The sequence below is a fragment of the Clytia hemisphaerica genome, unplaced genomic scaffold, assembly GCF_902728285.1.
Source record: "Clytia hemisphaerica strain Z4C2 unplaced genomic scaffold, Clytia hemisphaerica genome assembly, whole genome shotgun sequence".
Lineage (NCBI taxonomy): Eukaryota > Metazoa > Cnidaria > Hydrozoa > Leptothecata > Clytiidae > Clytia > Clytia hemisphaerica.
The window spans coordinates 1,496,905-1,520,571 of record NW_027104207.1 but is presented as its reverse complement, the minus strand read 5'-3'; the positions used below and the strand labels follow the sequence as shown (position 1 = coordinate 1,520,571).

At 35.9% G+C, this 23,667-nt stretch overlaps 1 protein-coding gene across 1 annotated transcript; it reads right to left on the bottom strand.

The window, feature by feature from the left end:
- Positions 1-481: 481 nt before the first annotated feature.
- Positions 482-23,637, bottom strand: LOC136815465 (myoferlin-like). The gene is given in 28 exon segments (XM_067071916.1): positions 482-609; positions 1,307-1,454; positions 2,211-2,320; positions 2,678-2,853; positions 3,318-3,492; positions 4,068-4,230; positions 4,802-4,890; positions 5,089-5,377; positions 5,604-6,025; positions 6,350-6,475; positions 6,810-6,914; positions 7,380-7,453; positions 7,779-7,854; positions 7,857-7,937; positions 8,122-8,382; positions 8,676-8,825; positions 9,352-9,611; positions 9,761-10,114; positions 10,330-10,547; positions 10,877-11,202; positions 11,487-11,639; positions 11,835-12,030; positions 12,249-12,873; positions 13,152-14,074; positions 14,615-14,814; positions 15,106-15,297; positions 15,549-15,604; positions 23,430-23,637. Coding segments are annotated over 28 exon segments (6,081 nt in total). The 5' UTR covers positions 23,530-23,637; the 3' UTR covers positions 482-576.
- Between the last annotated feature and the right edge of the window lie 30 nt (positions 23,638-23,667).

Below are 23,667 nucleotides of genomic sequence, written 5' to 3'. Positions count from 1 at the left end.
GAAAATCGAAAAAATTCTCCCATTTCCACCCTGAAAATTATCCAAAATAGCCAAAAGACGACCCTGTCAGATACATATGTTAAAAATTAGTAAATTTGGGACGGTGTACAGATATCTTCAGAGCCTAAAAAAGGGACCCTGACCAGCGGCACGTCCCCTTTCCCAATTTTTCCTGAGTGCCTTGGTCATAAGGTTTGTCAGCGTCAAGTTTATTACAAAATGTAAGTGTAAGGATAGCAAAAATGTCATGAAGTATGATAATTGTAAGATTGACTGATATATAAATAGTATACGACTAAAAAAAAGGAAAAATGTTACCAAACTAAAACAGTACAAAACAATTAGAAAGATTTAAAAGAAAGATATTGTATAAAGTCAGGCCTATCAAAATAATTGTCATAAGAATTTACTAATAAGTTACTAAAAAATATTTTGGGATGGTTGTTATGAGGTTTTTCACTCACAAAAAAAATTACCGTTTTTACGAAACTAAAATTTAACTAACATGATACACAAAAAAATATAAATTCAAGTCTTCCAAATTTTCATTTTCGTCTCTTCTTGCTGGTCTGTAAATTATGCACCAATCACTTTGCGGACCAGACTTCCCTGAAATTTGAGAAGGGGCGAAGAGTGTAAATAAGAAAATCCTCGCTTTTAAACACCAAACATTTTTCTGACCAAACTTCCCTGTAAATTTAGAAGAAAAAACAACAATGCAAATGTTTCCTTAATCTTTCCTAATGAAGTTTTTACATGGTTAAAAACTTCGGGTGCTAGGTGAGTCTCACTCGTTTTGAAACCATGAAACCTGTTCTAGAACCTAGTAGAACGTTTTTTCGTCAAGGAATTCTACTTTTTACTTTTGTGAATAAATTAGACCGCAAGTTTGAAACAGTAACTGTTCTCAGCCCTCTCCCGCAGTTCACCAATATAGCAGAACGAAAAGAAACAGAAATAAACGGAATAAGGGAAGAAAGAAATGGATGTTATACAACAACAAAAACAAACAAACACAAGGTTCTGTAGGATATATAAAACTTTCTCATTCCAGGGTGGAATATCTCTATCGCATTTACAGGACCTTTCCACTAATTTTACCGGCAAAAGGTTTACCTTTTTTGCTGTTTATAAATTGTTAGGCAACACAAAACGATCCTGAGACTGACTAGCTAATAAAGTGAAGGTACTATTGCACCTACTCAGAATTTCAGTCTTCTTTCAATGCAAATTGGCAATAGGAAAGTTACATTATAGAAAGTTTAGACATCGTACGGTGGGAAGGGAAGGGAAGGCGGATACTTACAGGAATGGAGTAGCAGATGAGGACAATGAACAAGGCGAGAATGAGGAAGATGAGGAAACCGATGATGTACCATTTGTAATTCTTCCAAATGATATATTTCAATGTCTTCCACGGTGAAGTAAACCACAAGAAGGAAGTGGCCGGTCGGCTGAAAAGGAAAGAAATTGATTTTTCGTCCGTAATATGACAAAGTTGGTCCAGCATGTTAGACGACTTATTCACACATAGCAAGGAAATAAGCATATATTGGGTTTTTCCAGAAAAAATTGAATATGGGGGTGGAGGATATAACATTTTTTGGAATTTATCCCCCGGACATTATCACTTTTGATCCCCTCAGAGCAGGTCTAACCCCCCGGTTAAGCATTAGTTAACCCTCTGGACACTCGAAATTACCCTCAAACAGAGAAAAATTACTCCCAAACAGAGGAAGTTTACCCCCGGACAAGGCAAATTTTATTGATTTTTCACTACCCCCGCACACTATATCCTCAATCCAACCATGTATGAACATTTTCTGGACGAGCCTATTATTGGAAGAGCAAATTGTAGTTTATACAAACTGATATTATCCCGTAATAATCATCGTATTATCATATAACACCCTTATTACTGTATTACACTAATTATATTAACAACACCAGTGTATGTACGAGTGAACAACAGCTCAACAAAAGTGTCCTAAAAAGGACGAGTTCGAGTTTGTCCACACCAAATTTTACATTCTTAAAGTTAATTTGGATCTGGGTATAAAAAGAGTGTTTTTAGTAAGCCTAAATGAGCAAATATGAGATTTAATTTCATGCAATACTACATGCTACTTAAAATGCTAAATGAAGGCAATACCCCTAAATTAAGCTCAACGTCAACTTGTGTGACGAGAAACAGAAAAAATAGGACATACTTTGGTTCATCCAATTTGGGATACATGTTGGGTTCTTCACGACCTTGACCTGTTGGTTTTTGTTCTGCTTCTTCGTCGGGAATGATTTCAAGAGTCAACTCAACTTTACCCTGAAAAATGTACAGCAAAAAAAAAATATGAACTAACTTGAACTCTCCGTATGCTACAAAGATCAAGCTAAGTTGATCCACTCATTGCTTCTAATGAAATCTTGAACCATTTACTAGAATTAGTAGGGGGAGAACTGACAAATTTTCGGACTTGAAATGTACGTGTTTCTTCGCGCGTTTGAAAACAGAACTTATTGTAGTATTCTATTTTAATTAAAATTTCACGCTCTATATCAAATATTATTAAAAAATCTCCTGTTAAGCTAAGCCTTGCAGACATTGAGACAGAACGAAATGAAAACGAGAAAAGGGATGCAAACGACAAACATTGAAATCAGAAATCTAGTCTTGATTTACCTGAACTTTTCGTGTACCATCTTCGAGTTCTTCAACCATGGTCCACCAACCTTTAACAGATTTGGCGTCAAACAAATCGATGGTATCGTCATCGTCGGCATCCATCATTTCTAGAGTGGCTTTCTTTGCCTCTTTAGCTGGTTTGGGTAATTTGCTCAAATCAGCAACCATGTAACCTGAATGTATCAAAGAAGCATTATTAAAGTTTTTCACAAAAAAATGTTATCAATCCCTTTATAACTTTCGTTTAAAAAAGAATACTTCAAATGAGCGTAAATGTCCTAACTAAATTAGTTGGTCGCTTTGAACTTTCTATTATTCGGAGGAGGTCAATAATGCAGCGGTAATGGTCTTTGGATTTCACGGAACGACCTGAAATTGCCACTGTGACAATCTGACAATGTGACACTCTGAAGGATAAAACAGTTTTATGGATATTCTATTTAGATCGCTGAAAAAGCAATCATATAAAAAAAAAACAGAAAACCTTTTTCACTTGGTGAATTCAGTAGATAGCATATTATTGCAAACAGTTTGAGAATGGTGAGCATGTCATGGTGGAGAGGCTACCAAAATCTACCGCACGGTGGAGAGGCTACCGAAATCTTACCGCACGGTGGAAAGGCTAACAAAATCTTACCGATAAAGTCGTTAGCAGAGAAGAGATCGTTATCCCAAACTTGCAAATTGAAGAGTGGTGGGAGAACTTGTTTGGTTGTGTCCAAGCTCCAAAAATGTTCTTTCTTTTCTACGACCATCATCCTTTCTTCGGGCATGTATTTGAAGGGGAAAACCATACGCCAGTTGAACATACCCTATGAGGATTGAAAGCAAATACTAAATTAACAAGTTGTTTGGGTAGACCTTTTCATAAATGATCACATGAGCAGTTCTTACCTCGTCTTCAAAATATTGCTTTGGAAATTTATTCCAAGAGGAGTTCATAAAAAGTTGACATAATTTACAAAAGTAACTTAAAAGATATAATCATCCTCGTAATGGTTTCAAAACGAGGTAGTTATTGCACTCAGTATAATCTATGAAAATGCCTTCCCAGCATTCAAAAGGATTGATTTGTTTTAGAGATTTAACAATTTATTTTTTGAGTACGATCGTGTGACTTTTTAAATTCGGGAGCTTTTTCACTGAGACAATTCGAGCGAGCCGAGGTTGAAACTTGACAATCGTAGAAATTCAAAGAAAGGTGCTGACGTGCTCATATCTGTCCTTAAACCGACACTTTGGAAATTTGGAAAAACGAATTTGATAGAAACCCAGCTAAACCTAACACGAAAAGGTCGTGAGTTTAACATGTCGCTCGATGTACATGTGTCATGTATCTATAAAAATATGTGAAACAATCTTTCAAAACAAAAGGAACGAGACTGACCTCCCCATCCATAGATCGATAATGGACATCTGTTTTCTCTTTGTCATCTTCCATACCTTCTAACCATCCTTTGAGGTAGAGATCACTCATTTCTTCTCCGGTCACGGATGTTTCTGATGGCGGTACTTCTGCTGTGTTCCAAACAATAACACGCAAATGATAGCTGAAGAAAGAAGAGTGTTTGGGTATTGAGAATATATTTGAATAATAGTCGAACGTGCGCAACGCACTGGGCTCAACTTCAGTAGCTTCAAATTATTTATAGGCCCAATTGTTGACCCCCAGATATTCCCCGGGCCCCAAAAATCTAAATTTTTGAAAAATGAAAAAAACTCTCCCAGATATTCAACCAAGAAACAAGTGTCAAATTTCAGCCAAATCCCACAATTTTTTATGTTTCCAGGCTGCCCCAAAGTTTTGGAACAGACACAGACACGCAGGACATTCTCAAATTCTAGTTTCTCAAAGTTGAGAAAATTAACCTGTATTAAGTTTATTACTTTCAGGAAAAATTTTATATCTTGTAATAGACTATTCAGGGGCAAGAGTAGAACGAGCATTTATAAACAATCGTAATTTTTAAATGAAAATGATTGGTGATGAAAGGGTTCGATTTCTTCTTAACACTCCAGGCCTTTTTTATGTTGACGTAACATATGATGCTACATGTAAGTAATAATATGAGATCTAAAAGTTTACGACGCAGAAAATAGGGAAAACTAAAGATATCTCACCCTTTAGCTACACGTGGAGCGATGTTAATTGGAGGTCCTGGTGCTCCATTACTCAATGGATGAATGTCAACAAATAATTCCAATTGACCCTGAAAAGTATGGTTGATAAATGAATGAACGGTTTAAAAAAGTCAAAATAGAAAGCAGTAATTTCAACATAGAAGAGTATTCTTAAGGAATCAAAGCTACCTCAACAATCATCTACTGACCGAGAATTTCTGTAATCATACTAATGGTATCAGGTACAATTAACGGGAGTTTAGAAAGCGGATAGAAACCAGCCTTACTTGGTCCATGCTTGGTTGTAGAGGATTCTTCAGGGACCTTGTTTCCACGTGTTCAGGCACCAATTTGAATCCATTCAAATCCTTATTGTTGAGAATGTGAAGAGCAAGTCGTTGTTCTGGTGGACCCAAATGTGGGTTATCCAATGGCTCCGGCTCAAAGTCTTCTAGCTTCATCAATTCACCGTTGACAACCATTTGTGTGGGACTCAACACTTGTGGTTTGGTACGGCAAACTTTGTCCAAAATTTCTTTGGGACTCTTCGCTTCACGCCATTGGTATGGTCCAGATCTGAAGATGAATGTATTTTTATTTAGGTTAAACGTGCTGCATGTAGGGCGACGCAAACATAAAAAAACTCGACGTTTACCAGTTCAAATTAGTTAAAAGTTTGTCTTATATCTTCGGCTAAAAACCAAATTGAAAACGAAATCGCAATTAGCACGATAGTTTAAATTTCATTCGCATCTTAAAACAGTGTAGAACGGTTGGCAATTTAGTTTTCAGATTTACTTACGTGTAATAGGCAGGTGGGAGACCACATGTAGCGCGAGCTGATGTGTAGAAACGGTTTTCTAAATCAATAGTCGTTTCACCAATCAAATCGTTACGGCTCATGAAATCGTAATCCATAATGCGAATCTTCAAGTCTTTCTCCAATGGGATGCGAGCTTTCATTTCGTAGTAAGCACCAAAGTAGGGGTTGATTTCATTTGGAATGTAGTTGTCTTTATCACTGATTTTCTTTTTACCTAACTCCACAACGATGTAGGGGTCAGCTTTTCCGTTAGGGTCTTTCGGCTGCAGTTCAATACCTCGTACAATGTACACACGGATTAAACAGTCAACAGGTTTGCTGTCCTTAACTTTGCCGAAATACTTGACTTTGCCAGCTGGCTCTTTAGGGTCGGGTGGAAGTGGGTATACTTTGAATAAACCCTAAGAAGAAAATTCATCAACAATATTTGAAAATGTTTACCCTTCAAATCATTGCTTTCAAACTGAACTTATTGTTCAAGTTTATATAGAGGTTCCAATCAAAAGAATGAAACAAGGAGGTTTTTTTTCACTTTTTGTCCGTATATTAGCTAGATCTTACATCAAGAGGTATATTTAATCTATGGAGTGCTCGTTACCTAAAAGGAGTGCTGGGATGAGGATTCAACTTATTTATATTAACGGTTACCGATTCGTAGCGAAAATGAAAGAAGTACGGAAATTAATCACATTATGAATAATAACCAGATCGAGAATTTTTCTAACCTTGAATTCTCCGACGACATTATCGTCCTCTTCGTCATCTTCTTTACCTCTTTCCAATGGAAAAGATTTGACAAAGTCACCGAAACCTCCGTAGTCTTTGATCTCTTCCAATTCTTTGTGGAAAATCTATGACAAATGGAACAGAAGTAATAAACAAATGGTTTATTGAAATGCCACGGGTTCTTGCATCAAACCTAATGTTTTAAAGGACTGTAAATCAATAGGAAGAGTGTCGCCAACACTTCTTCCAAAAACATCTTGAAAAGTCGAAAAATCAACAAAGACAACAAAATCTTCATTATGTCTAATGATTATCTTCGCTTTCCTGATAACTTTTTATTCCCATCAAATAATTTGATTGAAAAAACGAAACCATAGACAGCGTTACTACGATTGGATCGACCCAATATTCCAAAACCTCATTGGAGAACACAGAAAACAATCAGCAAAAGACACTTACTTGGATGGTGGGGTATTTCTTTTTCAAGTAATCACCGCATTTGTTCGTTTCACCGATGGATGCAAAGTATTTGGACCACCAATCCAATTTCTCGACTACCAAATCCTAAGATAGAAAAGTAAGTAAGAAATCAAAATAGGGTCGAGGGCGACTCCATAGTCCCCTTTTTCCTGAGCGTCACTCTTTTCCCCAGATTTCTCTTCTTACTCTGGGCATCAAGGAGAGAGGCATCAAGTACCATTTTTACTAATTGTACAAATACCTGTTGTTTTTTATAAGCAAACAAAATTCGAACACAGGCTCAGAGATGCCGAAAATCTGTACCATTCTAGCCAAAAACAGCCAAAAACAGCCAAAATCAGAAAATTACATTTTTCGTAGGCTCGATAATGCTAAGTTTTTGCCATTTCTGACAATATTAGAATATGACACTTTCGATTTTTTTATATATAGCAGAGATTGCTCCGAATTCTCGCAACGGATATAGAGGCTTTTAATTCACAGGTGTGGTTAACGACCAGCAGTTTGATGAAAATTTTATAACAACCATCGTCTATCCTTAAATCTTACCTTCTTCTTTTTCTTCTCTTCGATGTCAAGCGCGACGTCTCGTTTGGCCTCCTTCTCTTCGCCTGCTGGCTCGACTGAGTGAGAAAGGTTATTGATAAGTAACATGCATTGATATGAAAGGAATATTGCAGGGGTTCCTACGATTCAAATCCCCGCTACTTCAAATAGTTTCTGTTTTGAAGAATCTTTTGTACATTTATAACCTCTACACTAACATATAAACGAGGTATAATTCACAATTGTTTCCGAGAATTTTTTTAAGGATGTTTGCCATGATAAAAAAACGGGAGTAAAGACATAAATATAAAGATTGCAATGGCAAAAGAATAGAATTGCCAGGACTGCAGAAAAAAAAGATATTGAATAATACCATGCAAGGACGAACTAAGGAAAACGAACCTGGTGTTTCAGCTGGTGGATCAGTGGTAGGTGGAGCATCAAAATCGATAGATTTGATGACGTGGCGTCCGATCCGATAACTGGTTTGCGTCCGAACGTTCGATGATCTCGCACTTTGATGTTGATGGGTGGCATGTATAGAGGCTCTTTAGGCAAGTACTATTGATACGAAAAAAATCAAAATCAACTATACGTTGTCAAAATTTAGTTTTTGGTTGTTAGCGAATTATTTCGAATGCGATTAGTTACTGAAGCATACAAATCGACATGCTAAAAGTTTATTAAAGAGGCTCTGAAACACAACAATTCTTTTATAAAAAGACTTGCTCCGAAAAAGACATACCAGCTCTTTAAAGAAGACATTTGTGGTGAAATTGGGGTTCTTTTTGGTACTCTTGATAACATTGGATTCAATGAAATGACCTCCAATCTCCACACTGACTGAAGGTGAAGTACAAGATGCCAATTGGTATTTCTTCAAGTTACGGACACCCCAGAGGAGGGCTTCAACACCAGTTCGGACGAGAACGGGTCGGATACCATTGGGTACGATGTAACGATTTTCTTTCATTGGTGGTGGTAATGGTAAATCAGCTCCTTCGTCCTGTAAGTATAATTGAAAGAGTTATTGACTAGGTTTATAAATGGCAAAGTTCCCATGAAATCAAATGATTTGAATCTGTTTTAGAATAAGCCATTATCGTCTCGTGCTGTCACCATTCAGATTTAAAGCTTCTTGTAAACACTTAACGCTGACTGATGAAACCAGATGATGAAAATTGGAATTACCGAATGACTTCAAAGTACGCTAAGTTAAGATGACAAAAAACAATAAAGAGCCCTCAAACAATCACCATAGAGCGAACCAATAGGCAGTCACAATGTTGGACGACTCACCAGATACAATTCAAAGGAGGCGAGCAATTCACCGCACTGTTTATCTCCTCTCATGATGGGCATCCACATCAGACGTGATGCTGGAGGTTTTGCACCGTTCAATTTCACCAACGGTTGAGCAATAGCACGTCCCAAATATTCATCTTTCCCCTGCAAACAAAAAATGGATAACATTTAACGACTCTATTTGCAAAAGATGTAAAGAAAAGTTCAGTTGAACTCAGACTCGAAAAAGGAATCTCAAAAGTTTCAATTCTCGAACCATCTTACGAATATCTCCCGATTGAATATCAATAGACCTTATCGGAGTTTTTGATTTTTCTAAAAAGGCAATGCATCGTGGGATTGTTTCGAGTGTATTACAATAGAAATATCTTAGGAATTCCTCGAGGGAATTCTATTGTAATACACTCGAAACAATCCCACAATGCATCGGTTTTTTAGAAAAATCAAAAACTCCGATAAGGTCTATTCGAATTATAGAAAGTTTTAGATAAAAGAACTTCGAAATAGAGTATATTACAGACTACGGGGAAAAATAAAGCTTCCCTTAATCAATCAACCCTATTTATCACATGCGAAATGATAACAAAATAATCAATGCCAGGTTGTAGTCTCTATATAAAATGATAAAATGAGGTTGAAACACGTCAATTACATAGTTGGTATTACTTACAACTTTGTCTTTATCGTAGAGTTCGACGAAAACCAGTGGTGGATTTTCAGCGATGACAGCAGGAGAGCCAAACAACGGCATTTCTTCGAACACCAAAGTTTGATCCCAATCGGGACATAGTGTCTCCTTGATGATGCGTGTGGGGGCTGACACGTTTTGGAAACATACGTGGGCGTAAGCGTCAGAGACGCCTTCAGAGTCTAACCCAAGTATATCACGTGCTTGATAGATGTATGCTCGCATCTGCCATTTGTGTGGTTCTAAAGAGTTGAAGAAGTGATTCGTTAGAAAAGGGTCCCAAGGGAATCCCTCCCTCCGGGGGAGGCGTGCAAGGAACAGCTTAGAGATGGTGCTCAATCTTAAGTTAAGGAATAAAATCAATCTTGAAGTACTTAAGAAAGACACTCACCGTCGTAAGCCAAGAAGATTCTAGGCATGATTTGGATGGCTGGCTTGTCTTTATCGTCATCAGGGATTGCGAAGACTGGTGGAGCACCTGGCTTCGTGTTGACCATCTTACGGTGCCATCTTCGACGACGCACCATGTCCAATTTACGTTCCTTCAGATGGTACTTCATACCAAAGATAGGAGCGTATTCCCAACCTTCACCCTGTTTGGCTTTTTCTTTCTGCTTCTTGCGGAGTTTTTCGGGATCTTGTTCCAAAACACGGGTTCGTGTGTAGCGTCTTCGGCGACACAAGTGGTACGATCGCATGACCGATGTCCAACCACCAAGAGAAGCTTCCACACAGTATTCCCAACCTATAGTAAAAAGTTTTGATAACAAAGTTCTGTCGTTTGAGGTTAGTGTTATTTATGTAATTTTGAAAAAAATGAGAGTGAGACCTGTACAAAGGCCTAGGTCTTTTCGAAACCAAGCAGTCTTCCTTTCTTTGGGATTTAATCTAATCATGATTTGGATTTGCAGGAGAAAAACTTTATCAAAGGTAGACATGACATGTTGAAAGAATTTTTACCTTCTTCATCGCAAGCTCTGTTGAGATCAATGGTCCAATCATCAGTCCATTTCCAGCCTTCTGGAAGTGTCGTCTTTTCACGGTCTTCGATCTGGTCACCTTGTAAGTTAGTCCACGGGATGGAAGATGCACCAAAGTTTCCGGCTGGTACACGAGACTCGTTCATGAAGCAATCTTGAATGAATTTCTTGTGCCCAGCATCTGCGTCATAGTTAGCGCTGTGGTAGAAAAAAGTTAGAACCGAGGATAAGTAAGATGAAGACTTTCAATGGCTGCGTTTGCAAATTTCAAGTGATTTGAACCAAAATAAGTTATAACTAAAGTACTGGAGAGTTATTAGGCCTCTCAAACTTTGGATAATTATATTATACCGTTCTGAGGCTAGTTTTGATGTTCTAACCTAACCTTAACCGGCCTACCTACTCGAGATCAAAACTATATCACCTGTACCTGTCTTTTGATATGTGAAAGTCGACAGAAAAATTGACTAAGCACTTTGCAGTGTTGTGTATCATCAATTTTAAACTAAGCTTGAAAGTCCACTCACCTCAGTTCGGGATCAACGAACCATTGTCCTTCTTTATTGTCGTCCCATGCCCAACCATCAGGAGGAACAAAGAATTCTTTATTCAAACGAACATCTCCTTCAGAGTCGGAGAAAGCTGGTCGAGGGCATCCTTTGGAAGTCCAATCAACAATCGGAACATCAATTTGATTTTCATAAGTCTCAGCGTATACAGAGTATTCGCCTTCCATCTGGCCAGCACTGGTCCAATCAGCTTGGTCTTGTTCCAAACCAAGCCAAATGATGACACTGAGAGCTGCAGGAACTTCGGGATGTTTCTCTATATTAGTTCCTTTCTTGCCAGGGTACTAAAAGACGAACGAACGTAAATCTTAATCTTTCAATATTGTCGAATTAACTGTTTTGAGATCCTCTTTTAAGCGACCGTTCTAAAACAAAATGTTAGTCGGAGTACTGTGTCAGTTAAAGTTTACAAAATGATGGAGTTTGATAGAATGATTGATATTTATTAAGAAAGCTCTCCCTCTTCAAAAAGTATGAACTTTTCAAACAATTGGAGATTTTTCATTTGAAAATTAAAGTGAAAATATTGGAAACATGAAATATTTTTGTAGGAACAATGAAGAAGTACCTTCATAATGATGTTTTGAAGTTTGGCACAGTTTGCTCCCTTGGCAGTGGCGCTCTTAGAGAACATCACTTCATTGGCAGGGATACGATAATATGCGATACGTTTGCTTCCTGAGATCATCGAAATGACAACGTCTGGGAAACTGTTTTGAGGCTGGAAATGAAAAAGAAAAAGAATTTAAAAATATAAGGTTTGATTTTTTTTCAATGAGAGCGAAAAAACCATTGTAGTTACTTATCTTTCCAAACGTAGTTGGTTTCTATAACTGGCAACTATCTTGTGTCTTCAAGACATTTCTACAAATGCAACAGGCATCATCAATATATCAGATTGTTATCGCTACGTTACCTCAATACAGAGAGCATCCATTTTATCAAGATAGCTGGCAATGACTTCCATAGCTTCGTTGATGTCAGTAGCTTGTTCACGAAGGAGGGTGGCTTCTTCAGCTAATGCGCTCATTTCTCCATTACGGATGTCTTGCATTTGAAGGTCGAGTTCGTTGACTCCATTCAAAGTAGCATCGAATTTCGGGAGTGGAGTCCTACAAATGTGTTAGAAAAAACGTTAGGAAGACAACCGACAAATATTAATGTTTTGAAACCTGAATTAAAACTGTGATAATAGGGCATTTTTACCCTATATTGTGAACTATTATAATCAGCTGTAATCAGAATAGTTAATAAGATGGAATGTTACACCGACCTGTTTGTATTAATAAGAAGCTACTATTGCTGAGTAGCTGAAAGATTTTACTCTTACCTCAAATCAGCAATGAACTGATCCAAAAGGGCAATCAGAAGAGCAGCAGTCTCAGCTGGTTGTGATTTAGCTTTGATTGCCAACTCGACATTCTTAATGTTTTTCTTCAACTTGTCAATGATCTTTTCAATTACGTTGACAGGCTCCAATCTGAAAGCAATATCTTCCCAGTGGCTTTCCACCACACAACATGGCTTGGTCTCATTCCATGGGAGATAATAGTATTGACTACCGTCAAAAATTGGATTTGTTGGTGGCGTGCTGGACGACTGTGGTTCAACTGAGCTGTCAAGTTTGTTGCCATAATTCCCAATGCTAACCTCGAACTCAACTGGACCATCAGATTCAGAAATCATGTTTGCAGATAAGAAACTGGCAAACAATTTGTATTTTCTGCGTCGCATGTACGGCATTACACGAACCAATTCTTGAGACATGATTTCGTGGACCGGCTTTTCAGCCTGGTTACCAAATCGTGTATCAATCTCGACTAGTGCACGACCTCGATAAGCGACACCTTCACCCCTACCTTTGTTAAGTGAATCATATTCATCGGAGAGGTCAGAAAACTCCCTCAATGAGCCATAAAAGTTAACAAATGCAGGGCCGAAAGATGGCAGGAAACCTAAAAAAGGATAGAACTTTGGATTAACTTGTGAATATGAATTTGACCAAAAAGTCCTCCATATCTCACAAACTTAAAAAAGACCAAGATTTTAGAATAAAAGTGGACTCTTTCTACTAATTCGAACTTTTGTAGCTTAAATCCTTCTGTAATTTGAACTACATTTGGTCCCTACAGTAGATGGAAAGTATTAACTCAATTTGACTCGAATCTCTCTGAGTTTGAAAATTGTTGGGCACTAAAAGCTTGATTATAAGATAGTCAAAAATAATGCTTACCTTCTTCCCCAGTTCCCGAGATTGCACTCAAAGGAATAAAAGCTGTTCCAATACAATCATCGTTTCCAATACGATCCCAGTCATAAAATTGGAGCTTCAATCGTTCACACATGGATGGAAATTTGAAGCTCACTCGAAGCTCTTGATTAAATTCAGGGTTTTGCTCTCCATATTTAATGTCAGTTTGAGCGCTTTGACCAGCAAATGAAAATTTAGCGAAAGGATCAGCGTGGCCCTTAGGAGCTCCACCTCCAAACACTTTTTTCAACCCATCAAAAGCAGTTGTATCCATTTGTGGTAGATCCTCAGCTCTGTAGACTTTAACCAAGAACGTGGCTGGTCTAAGGGTGGCACCAGCAGGACGGAGAAGGTTGGATTCAATATCATCATCTCCATCATCTCTGCCACCTCCTTTGCAAGAGTCTGGAATCTCATCACCAGGACCAAGAACAAAAGCAGTGATTTTAAGATATCCAGCAGGTGGACCACCAGGTTGGGGACCAGACCCCTTAGCTTCTTCACCACCAGCTTCTTTGGGTTCGTTGTCTTCCGGAGCTGTCAAGAGTAACCACTTTCTGACGATAGCATGATTCTGACCGTCATAAACTGTACCAATGTCACACTGGAAGCTACCAAGCAAAGCATCTGAGAGAAGACTTTTGGCATTGTATACTTCAAAATTACACAATTTGTCAAACAACTCGTTTGGTCTTTCATTGAAATTGAAAAAGAAGGTTTCTTCAAAAAGGGGTTTGTTTGAAGAGTGTTTCACTCTGGTTTGTTTGAGCTCATCACCACACGTGACTCTAACAGTTGGGTTTATACTGGCACCAGGTAGTTGACGCCCTTCAATGATTTTGATTCTGACTTGGAAGTCTGTTGGCTTGTCAGGAAGATTGTGTTGTCTTCTCTTCTTCTTGACTCTAAAAACGGAAAGAAAGAATGAAACTTGTACTTGAATCGTTGGGTCTTGAAGCAAAAAAGTACTTGTCAAGTATATTTAGATATTGTAAGTCATAACTTTATTTATTATTTTATATTGTTAATTATGTTTAACAGAAGCAATTGCAGCCTCAAAGTTACAAAATTATTATTCTAACTCAAAACCCATGTACAACAGCTGTGTACAGTGATAAGTTTCTGAATATGATAAGAGTTCCCCCCTAAATTGGGGAATAGATCCTACTCCTTACAGGTACAAAATTCCTCTTATTCCAGGTAAAATGCATACACTATCCACCAGACAGACATACTACACTCAAACAACACACTTGAAATACTTCCATTTAAGAGAAGTGATGCCAAATTCCTATCACATGGTATGGGTTGACTTGGTCAGAGGTTTGTTAATTTCCTAAGTTAACCATAGTACTATAGTGGGGATTGAGCTTATACAACTCATTCAAGAGCAATGACCACCACACCACACACTACACCTTTAAAATTATAAAAGCAACCCATACCTCTTTCTTTTTCCAGCATCAGGATTTGGTGTTCCATCAGGAAGTGTTTCTGGTTCTGGCTCACCAAGTTCTTCTTCACCATCAATATCACCATCAGCAACTTGTCGATCATCACCGCCACTACCTCCACCATCACCACCGCCACCAGGTTTTGCAGCACCAGGGGGTGGAGTGTAATCTCCTTGAAACATAATTTTACCCTAGAGAAAGTTTTGGAAATATCTTTTGTAAAATTAAATTTGATTTCACTTTCAGGGCCTTAATACAAGACATAATTTGATCTGTCACGCATCAAATGCTGGGTACAACTATCACTCTGAATGGAACAACATAATGTGAAATGAATTATAATTTGAGCCAAAAGTGTTAAAATGTAAGTCAGTTTATCAGCATTCTTAAATTTGCTAAATTCTATCCTAACGATGCAAGTAGATAAGAGTAGGGTTAAGTTAGGGTTCAAATTCTAATCAATGTCAAAGTGAGCTACTTACAGTTGTTGGTCTTCCATTACTATCAGCAAGAACTTGCGTAAAAGCATTAGAATTTTGATTCAACAGCTGTGATAATGGGATTGTGGCTTTTCCAACTAATCTGTTTCGTCCAATTTTTTCGTGGTCTTTTACTGTTACGTCAAGACTATCCCCAGGACCAATTTCTTTTCCAGACAAGTCAAAGTCTAATACCTGAAACATTTAAAATTCAAAAATCGTAAAAAACATTTTACCCTTACATCCTTAGCACTTGTGCATTGTTTATTGCTCAGTTTATTCTGGTCACAAACTTCAAACTTTGCCATATAAATTTTGAAAAACTTTAGTGGTAAACAACATATTTATCTGGATAATGAAAAGAAGAACATTAGACATAAATTGAAAAGAATTTTGATTATTTATAACTTTTAATAAAATCAACATTTCCTTTAAATTTTACGAACCTCAGAATATGTTGGGTTGAGATCGTCATTCTTTCTTTCTGTTTCTTTCTTCACACCTAAGGTAAAAAATAAAATGGTGTGAATTAAAAAGCAGTAAAGGATTTTTCGATTTCATATTTTAACATATAATTTCACATTCACCTGTTATAATGTTTGTTTGGCCTTGTATTGAATGATGAATCAAAATAAAGGATACAAGGTGCAACCCATCTTCTGCAAAACTTTCTCTAAGCTCACAGTGTGATTATTTTGTTCATTCACTAAAATCTTTTCTAAGAAAAGTTTTCAAGAATCTTAATTTTTCCTAAAATTATCCTTTTCATAATACTACTACCATTTTTTTAAACTGAAGTATCTGACAATAACAGCTCATTGTTTGAAATTGCCTTTTTTGAATTTCCATAAGGCAAGTGTACTATTTTATTTTCTGGTTTAGGGAGGATGAAAAAAAATAAAAAAATTGCTCTTTTCAAACTTTAAATGTCATGGAGAAAATGCAAATAATACGTTTTGAGAAACATTACATAGATACCAGAAAATCAAAGAATGTAGGGAAATTGTGTTAAGTGCCATTAAAGAAAGCACTGGACCCTTTTATTTGGCCTTCATGCTTAAAACATATGTTTTATGGCTGAGGGTTGGAAGAGTAGAAATAAATAAAATTTTGTATATCTCAACTTTATCTTTATTATATTTTTGCAAAAAAAAAATTGGCGATTCTGTATATAAACCAGCAAATAAAAAGTTATTGTCTAAAATTGCAAAGTCTGATAATCCATGATTTTTAAGGTGTTTTAAGAATCAAAATAGAGCCATACAGCCTTTTAAGAGTTAAAAAAGAAAGCATCTAAAAGTACTTAGCTTACCTAGACTAAAAGTTAAGCATTTTAGCATTTGATCAAAATATGAATGAAAATAATGTTTGGTTCAGGAAAGCCCATGGAATAATTGTTTCAAAAAAATTGTGAATAACTATAACTTAGCATTGACAGGTTTCGTTTTGTAACAAAAAATCCAATTTCGAAAGTGAAATGAGGACCATACAGAATGAAATATGTCTGGTCTACAGGTTTATTATAAAAGTTGGTCATGAAATGGTATGCACAGGTGGGTACAGTGTTGTTTGCTTTTAAATGTATTTTATTGTGTATTGTGTCTGCATGGATTTCTTGATGCCATCGATATGCATGTTTACAGGTGGACACAGATCATATGATCTAATCTTCAAACTTAATCAAGCCAGGGTTATTGAAGAACAGACTTTTTTTATTATGTGACGAGATAAGCTTTCATCTTTCTTTGAGGTCTAATCAAGTTATTTTTTCCTCAAAAATACAGTCCGAAATTGACTTCTTCGTGATTTTACAAGGTGCACCATGAAAAAGATTAATATTTATACAATATTATATATAATGTTTTGAAGGTCAATAAGAAAAATATTGACCACACAGGTCTGCGCGTTAAAGGTTTTTGTTTTGACCAACAGAACAATATACCGTAAGGGAAGAAATTTTCTTGAGAAATTTTTGCAGAATTTAATTTTGCAAATTGGGCAGAATTGGGGCGTAATTCGCGAAATTAAATTCCGCGAAACACACCAAAAATTGTTAAATCGCGAAATTAAATTCTGCAAAATTTTTTTTCTTCTTCTTTTATTTTGTTGTTTTTGACCAGGTGTTACCAAAAAAGATGGACACAATTGATTTTTAAGCATTATAACGTGTATTTTTTATCAAATATAAACAAATATAAACAACTCAGTGATGCTTTAAAAAGTTAATCTAAGTTGATAACTTCTTCTCAATCGCGAAATTAAATTCCATGAAACTTTTGAAATTGGCTCCTTCGCAAAATTTGCCATTTTGAAACTCTGATTTGCGAAATTAAATTCCGCGAAAATTTCTTCTCGCAAAAATTTCTTCCCTTAAGGTATCAAATTTAATTTATCAACTGGTAAGTCTTTTAATAATAGAAGAAACACATTAGTTATTAATTTTCATCAAGTTAATTCTTTTCCTTCTGTGGCTTTCTCTAAATTTGCTTTGGATATAAGCTTAGAGAGGAAGTCATTGTAATGTCAATTCTTCTGGTCAACTCCTGTTCAAACTGATGAAACTTTACAATCCGAAGAAATGTAAAAACTTTTTCTCAAGAAAACATAAAAGTTCTGTAACAAAGTAAATGTATAATGCAAAGATGTTTATATTTGATTTGCATAAAATTTGCGACATATTTATAGCAAAACACACATAAAACTTTTTATTTCTGCTCAAAGGTTTTGTTTTTGAATAAGAGTGATATCGTTTGCTTACTCATCAAGTTTCATTTACAATCTTTTTCACATTGGATTGACGGGTGTGTGGAGCAAGATTGGTCAGAAAAATGAAAATATTTTTTTTAATGTTTATATCAGCATAATATATAAATAGGCAAACACTAGTGTCCTGATACGAAACGGGAACACTAAAGTAAAAATAAAACCTTTAAAAAAAGAAAAATCAAGCAAGAGATTACTAAACAATGTAAATAAAAAAATTTGTGGCTGACCGGGTGACAAGTTTTTTTTGTCATCCGCATTTCCAGAAACTCAACAAATTTTCTTTTTGGCCTAGCGACAAACTTCTTAGGAAAATATAGACTGCTAGAGAACCAATCAGAATGGCGTATTTCATTCACCTGTACCCGCTTACGTGACAACCAGTTTATAATGGCTAGTAAATTTGAAGCCTGTACAGAATGTATTTCACATTTGTATTTTACTTAGTTTCATTAATTTGTTTAGAAAATACAACAGTTTGGAATGCGGGTCAATTTTTTTGTTTTCAGGTGTTTCATTTTCTATTCAAAGCTACAATCATCCACTAAATATTTGAGACAAATGGGAGTTCCTGGTGTAATTTTGAACACCACAATTGATTTTAAGCGCCTCAAACTACAGTTGGAAAGTAGAGTTCTAACTCTAGAGTTTTAAAATGAGACTTAAGACTTAAAAGGATTTAAGAGCCAGTTTTTTTAAGAATGGGGCAGTTTGGGGCAGTTCCAATACAATAGTTTGAAACTTAGATTTTTTTCATTTTTGGATATGTTGTTAAGTACAATGAACTGAGTAAAATCCCAAAATATTTTGGTCTGAAAATCCATAATGGCGGATTTATGCCAATTTGAAGTTTTTGACATTTTCGGGCATTGCACTTAAAAAGTTTTTTGATATAGAACCATGCTTTCTCAAATCAAAATGAGGAATTGATTTTGGGTGATTCTGAAACTATGGCCAGTAAACTACAGGTATATGTACCACAAAACCCACAGGTACCTCAAAACCAACAATTTCATTTCAGGAGTTCTAGAAAACTCTAAAATGTTTTTATCAGCATAACTTTTTAAGATTATGTTGGCATAATAGTTTCTTTATTATTTAAAACAAAATTGAGCATTATTGATTGGGTGAAAGTTTTTTATGAAGATTTAACGCTAGAAATCTAGCTTCAAAATTTTTGATTTTTTTCAAATAATGGTCAGATAAGGCACTTGCTATTGACTAACCTATCAATCTTTCGTTTTCTATTACCTCTAGGCATAACACAAATATAGGAAAAAAGTCTTAAGTGCTGTAAGCAATGTGTTTATTTTGATTGCTCTAAAAAAACTCACTTTTTATTTGTGGGTTTTGAGGTACATATGAGAAAAATTGCGAGTTTTAGAATTTTTTGATGTTGAACACAAAAATATTTATCTATTTCTCAAACATACTTCTGGAATACAATTTTGTGAAACATTTTCAAGAAAAACTATGCAAAAATACAACAATAATGTTTAGCACATAACTCAAAAGCTTAAAAAAGTATGGATATTACATCATATTTACTTAAGCTAGACGGTTTAGTCCTGATACTTTGTTGAACATATTTTGAATTAAATCATAATCTGGAATGTTCATTTTTTTCCTCGAATGGGAATGACCTTTAATGGCTCCGCTATGATGTCATTAACTGGGAAAATACTTATATCTAGAAGATGGTCTTGGGTGTTTTCAAGAACAGTACCACTCCTAACTTTAAGCTTTAGACAGTGTAACTGAATTGAGTCAACAGCGCCATCTTCATCTTTTAAGAATCTCTTCAACAAACGACCAATATACAACCTTTTTGTTTTCTTTGTGGTGTAGATGGCCGCATACCAGTCTGTTGGCAGTGCCAGGCCTTTCCAGCAATTCTTGAGTTTTGGGATGTCGCTTTCATCATCAGTTTCATCTTCGGACATTTCGCTTCCTTCCGATTCAAATTCCTCACCTTCCTCATCTGATGACGAATCCTCCTCAAACAATCGTTTAGAGATTTAATGTTGTTTAGTTGGTAATATCATCAGTGGTTTGATTCCATTAACTTTATAGCTTGCTTTGCTGCAAACTGAACAAAGAACATAGACATACTGGGAACTGCTTTAATCCCAAAGCCAAGCATTTTTGTTGTAAACAGATACATTAAGTTTTTGCATTTGATGAATGTTTCTCTGATCTCCTCTCTCTTCTTCTTTTTCACTTTCCTTCTTCAGTTTCTCATCCTTGATTTTTTTACCTTGGTTGCTACATCTTTAGCCCTCATTGAACCGTATACCTGAGTCACCCTTGTAGTTGTGGTTGCTTCCTTTTCTTCATTTGGCTTAACCTTTTTTATTGTCAGAAGGCAAGGAATTTCCTCCAGTTGGATGCTTCTTTCTGCCATCTCCCTTATCAGGGACTGAGCTTGGTCAAATTTAGCCTTCCAATAATCACGAGAACCTTTTCTTTTGTCAGAAGGAGACATGATGAGTGATGAGTCTGGAGTCGATGTAGATGTTGATGGAGGGATTTCTTCTTGTATACATGCTACTGCTCTGTCAAACTTTTCTTGCTGCATGAAGTTTACGCTCAATCCACTTGATGTTATTCCAACCCGCTTGGCACATGAAACTAATGTTAATGTTGTTAATCTTGATCTGCCCATTTAGGCCATATCTCTCCCAAGATAGTCATAAAAGCCTCACAATTTATGTTTTGCATGGGATTAAAAAAGGGTTCTTAAGCTTTTCGATATTCATGGTGGAGATTTAACTGTAATTGCACTGTAATTTCAACAACCTCAAATGCTTTGCAAAGTCTTCTTTTCATAGTAAATAATAGTTTCATTTGCTTCAATTAATGCCTAAATCAGTTTGATTCACTATCCAGACGATGCAAAAAAGTTTCTATCATTTGCAATAAATAACTATGTACGGATGTTTTGTAACTTTCATGAGTGCTAACAATAGTCAATGCAGTTTCCAAAATCATTTCAACACAATTAGGAAAACAAGTAAGCCTTAATTTTTACATACAAAATACCTATATGAAATACAAAATCAATTGTCAAAAAGTTTCAGGTAGAAATATAACGAGGGGAGAAATAATTTGCAAAACTACCTTGTGGGTTTTGAGGTACATCTATTGTGGGTTCTGTGGTGTAATAGGTAATTCTATTGAGACTAACTTATCAACATATGAATAGTTCTACAACAAACTTACCTAGATGTACAGGTGCAAATTTTTACCTTGATTGACCCAGTGGATTTAAAGATATTGTCAATAATATAAATGTGGGTTTTGAGGTACGTATTCAAAAAAAGCAAAAATTTTAAAAAGCAATGATATAAAAACAATTTAACATATAACATTGAAAAATATCAGGAAGAACTCTTTTCATGGGACTCTTCGCACCATCAAACAATTTACTTGATAAAAGCAGCCCAAAAAATAATTATTTAGGTCAGAAATTTAGTGTGGGTTTTGTGGTACATATACCTGTATACAATTTTCCAAAAAAATCAAAATTTTCAAAATGGTGGCTGGAGTTATGACGTCACAAAAACACTACAAATTTGATTTTAGGGGTATTTTAGAGTCATCTGACCTGTCCCAGGGGAGTTTCTTACTGCTCAAAATAATATTTTCTGGTAGTTTAAAGTCCCTGGTCTATCCATTTAAAGTGATTGCAATAAAAAATTCCCGCCCTACTGGCCCCTAGAGGCCCGAAAAGCCAATAAGGTCTCAAAAAAGTACCAACTTTAGCCCAATTTTCCTAGAAATCCCAACATTGTCTGACCTCCAACTCTTCTGTTCCTGAAAGACAACCGCCTGGTCTCTTAGGATCAAAAGAGAAACCTATGTGATCTCCTACCATTAATTTTTTATCTTTATTTAAAAATTTTCTCAACATCGCTCGAAAAAATGACTAAAATTCGGGATATTTTGGCCCATTGGCAAACTTCAAAGCGGTCTAGGTCACTGAATTTGTTATAATATAAGGGCTATGATGAATCTTTTATATAAAAACGATGAAACTAGGTGAAAAAAGTTGTCAAATGTGCTTTTTTGGGCCAAAAAGGCTTTTTTTTCAATTTTTTGACTAGAGTAGAGCTGAGGTCATTCTATTGCAGCCAGTAATTGGCAGTTAGAAAGTAAATTTTATCTGAAAATCATGATTCCTTATCACATTCCAGAAAGGTTTCTAGGAAAATCAAATATGGTACTCTTCGAAAGCTTTATAGAGGCTGAATTTTCACTCAAAGGCGGCTTCAAACTCCCCTGACCCCCTTAATTTTGGAAAATTGACTTAAAAGTACTTTTTTGACTGAAATTGTTGCGCAAAATGAGTACCCATTGCTACTTGATTCTTGATTTTGTGAAAGCATCCTGTAGATAGTTCAAGAATTTATCAGAAGTTGGAACCTTTTCGTTTCTTTTAAAGATTAGGGCTAGCTCAAAGTCAGTTTTAACTCTAAAATCCTAAAAAAAACAACCGGTGTCAAAAGTATACCATTTTTGTTTTTAAAGCAGATTTTAATTTAAACTTTGCATTTTTGCTAAAGTCCAGGCAGTGTTAATCAAACAAGTTCAATGAAACGGCTGATTCCTGAGTAATATTTGATTGTGTTTGATTCCGTTTGAAGAATGTTTGATCGGTTTCATTGATTGTCAAGTTTATATGATTGTAATTAAATAACCCCCACTCATTTAGAGCTTTCGCATGGCAGAGTATTGTATGAGAGGGAATTAAGTAATAAAGCGAGCAAATACAATTGAATCAATCGAATGCAACCAAACATAGTTGAATATACAAGCAAATGTAATCGAAGAAATTGAATGGGGCAAATCCTGCGCTGGGTTATATTTGATTACGATTCAATTGCTATTGACAATCAAATTGTACAGTGAAGTCGGGTAACTTGCATCAGTGGAGGCTAACATGCATAGCCCTCAAATGACTGACCAATCAAAGCAGCAAAATTTCAAAACAAATGAACTAACATTTGGTTTTGATTTAACTTTTTATTTTAAGGGCCAGACAGGTCATTCATTTGAGGGCTATGCATGTTAGCCTCCACTAATGCAAGTTACCCGACTTCACGGTAATTATTCAATTGCGTTTGATGATGGGGTTCAATTGATTTGAGGTTTGTTTTGTTCTCGATTGACAACTTCAGGTAAATTGTTGTGTCAACTACTATAAGCATTCATTGTATTGTTGTAAGAAAAAGAAAAAGAAAAAGAAGTAGGTCTGGCCTAGTTTTTAATCCCGATTTGGGAGGTTTAGCCATTGTTGCCTTTTGCTAAACAACATTTTGACTCCAAAACTTACCTGAAAAAACATTATGCAAGGACTCTTACAAAGAAGAGATCTACTTTATAATCAAACAAATCAAAACCAAATAAAGATTTGTCAACTGTATACTAGGAGCTATCCAACCATATATATGTAAGAAATCAAAAAACTCCCTGATTATTTTTCACGTGTGCTCACCGTGTTCAAAAAAAAACGGCGACCAGATCATGAATTATAAAACATGCAAAAGATAATGTAAACTTGCCTAAGTATTCAAAGATTACATAAGGATCGATAGCACCTTTCTTCTCAAGATTCAATAGCTCTGTGCATTTGATGCCTGAAATCTTCAGGCTGCTCGCCATTTTGTTTTGACCTTGCTTTGCTCCCTCCTCAGTCAGACAGAAGCAAGTGAGCAGGCAATAAAAGTGGCTGGGTGTTTACTTGTCGAGCTGGCCTGTTTGATTGATCTCGGATTGGAATAAAAACAATAAAAATTAATA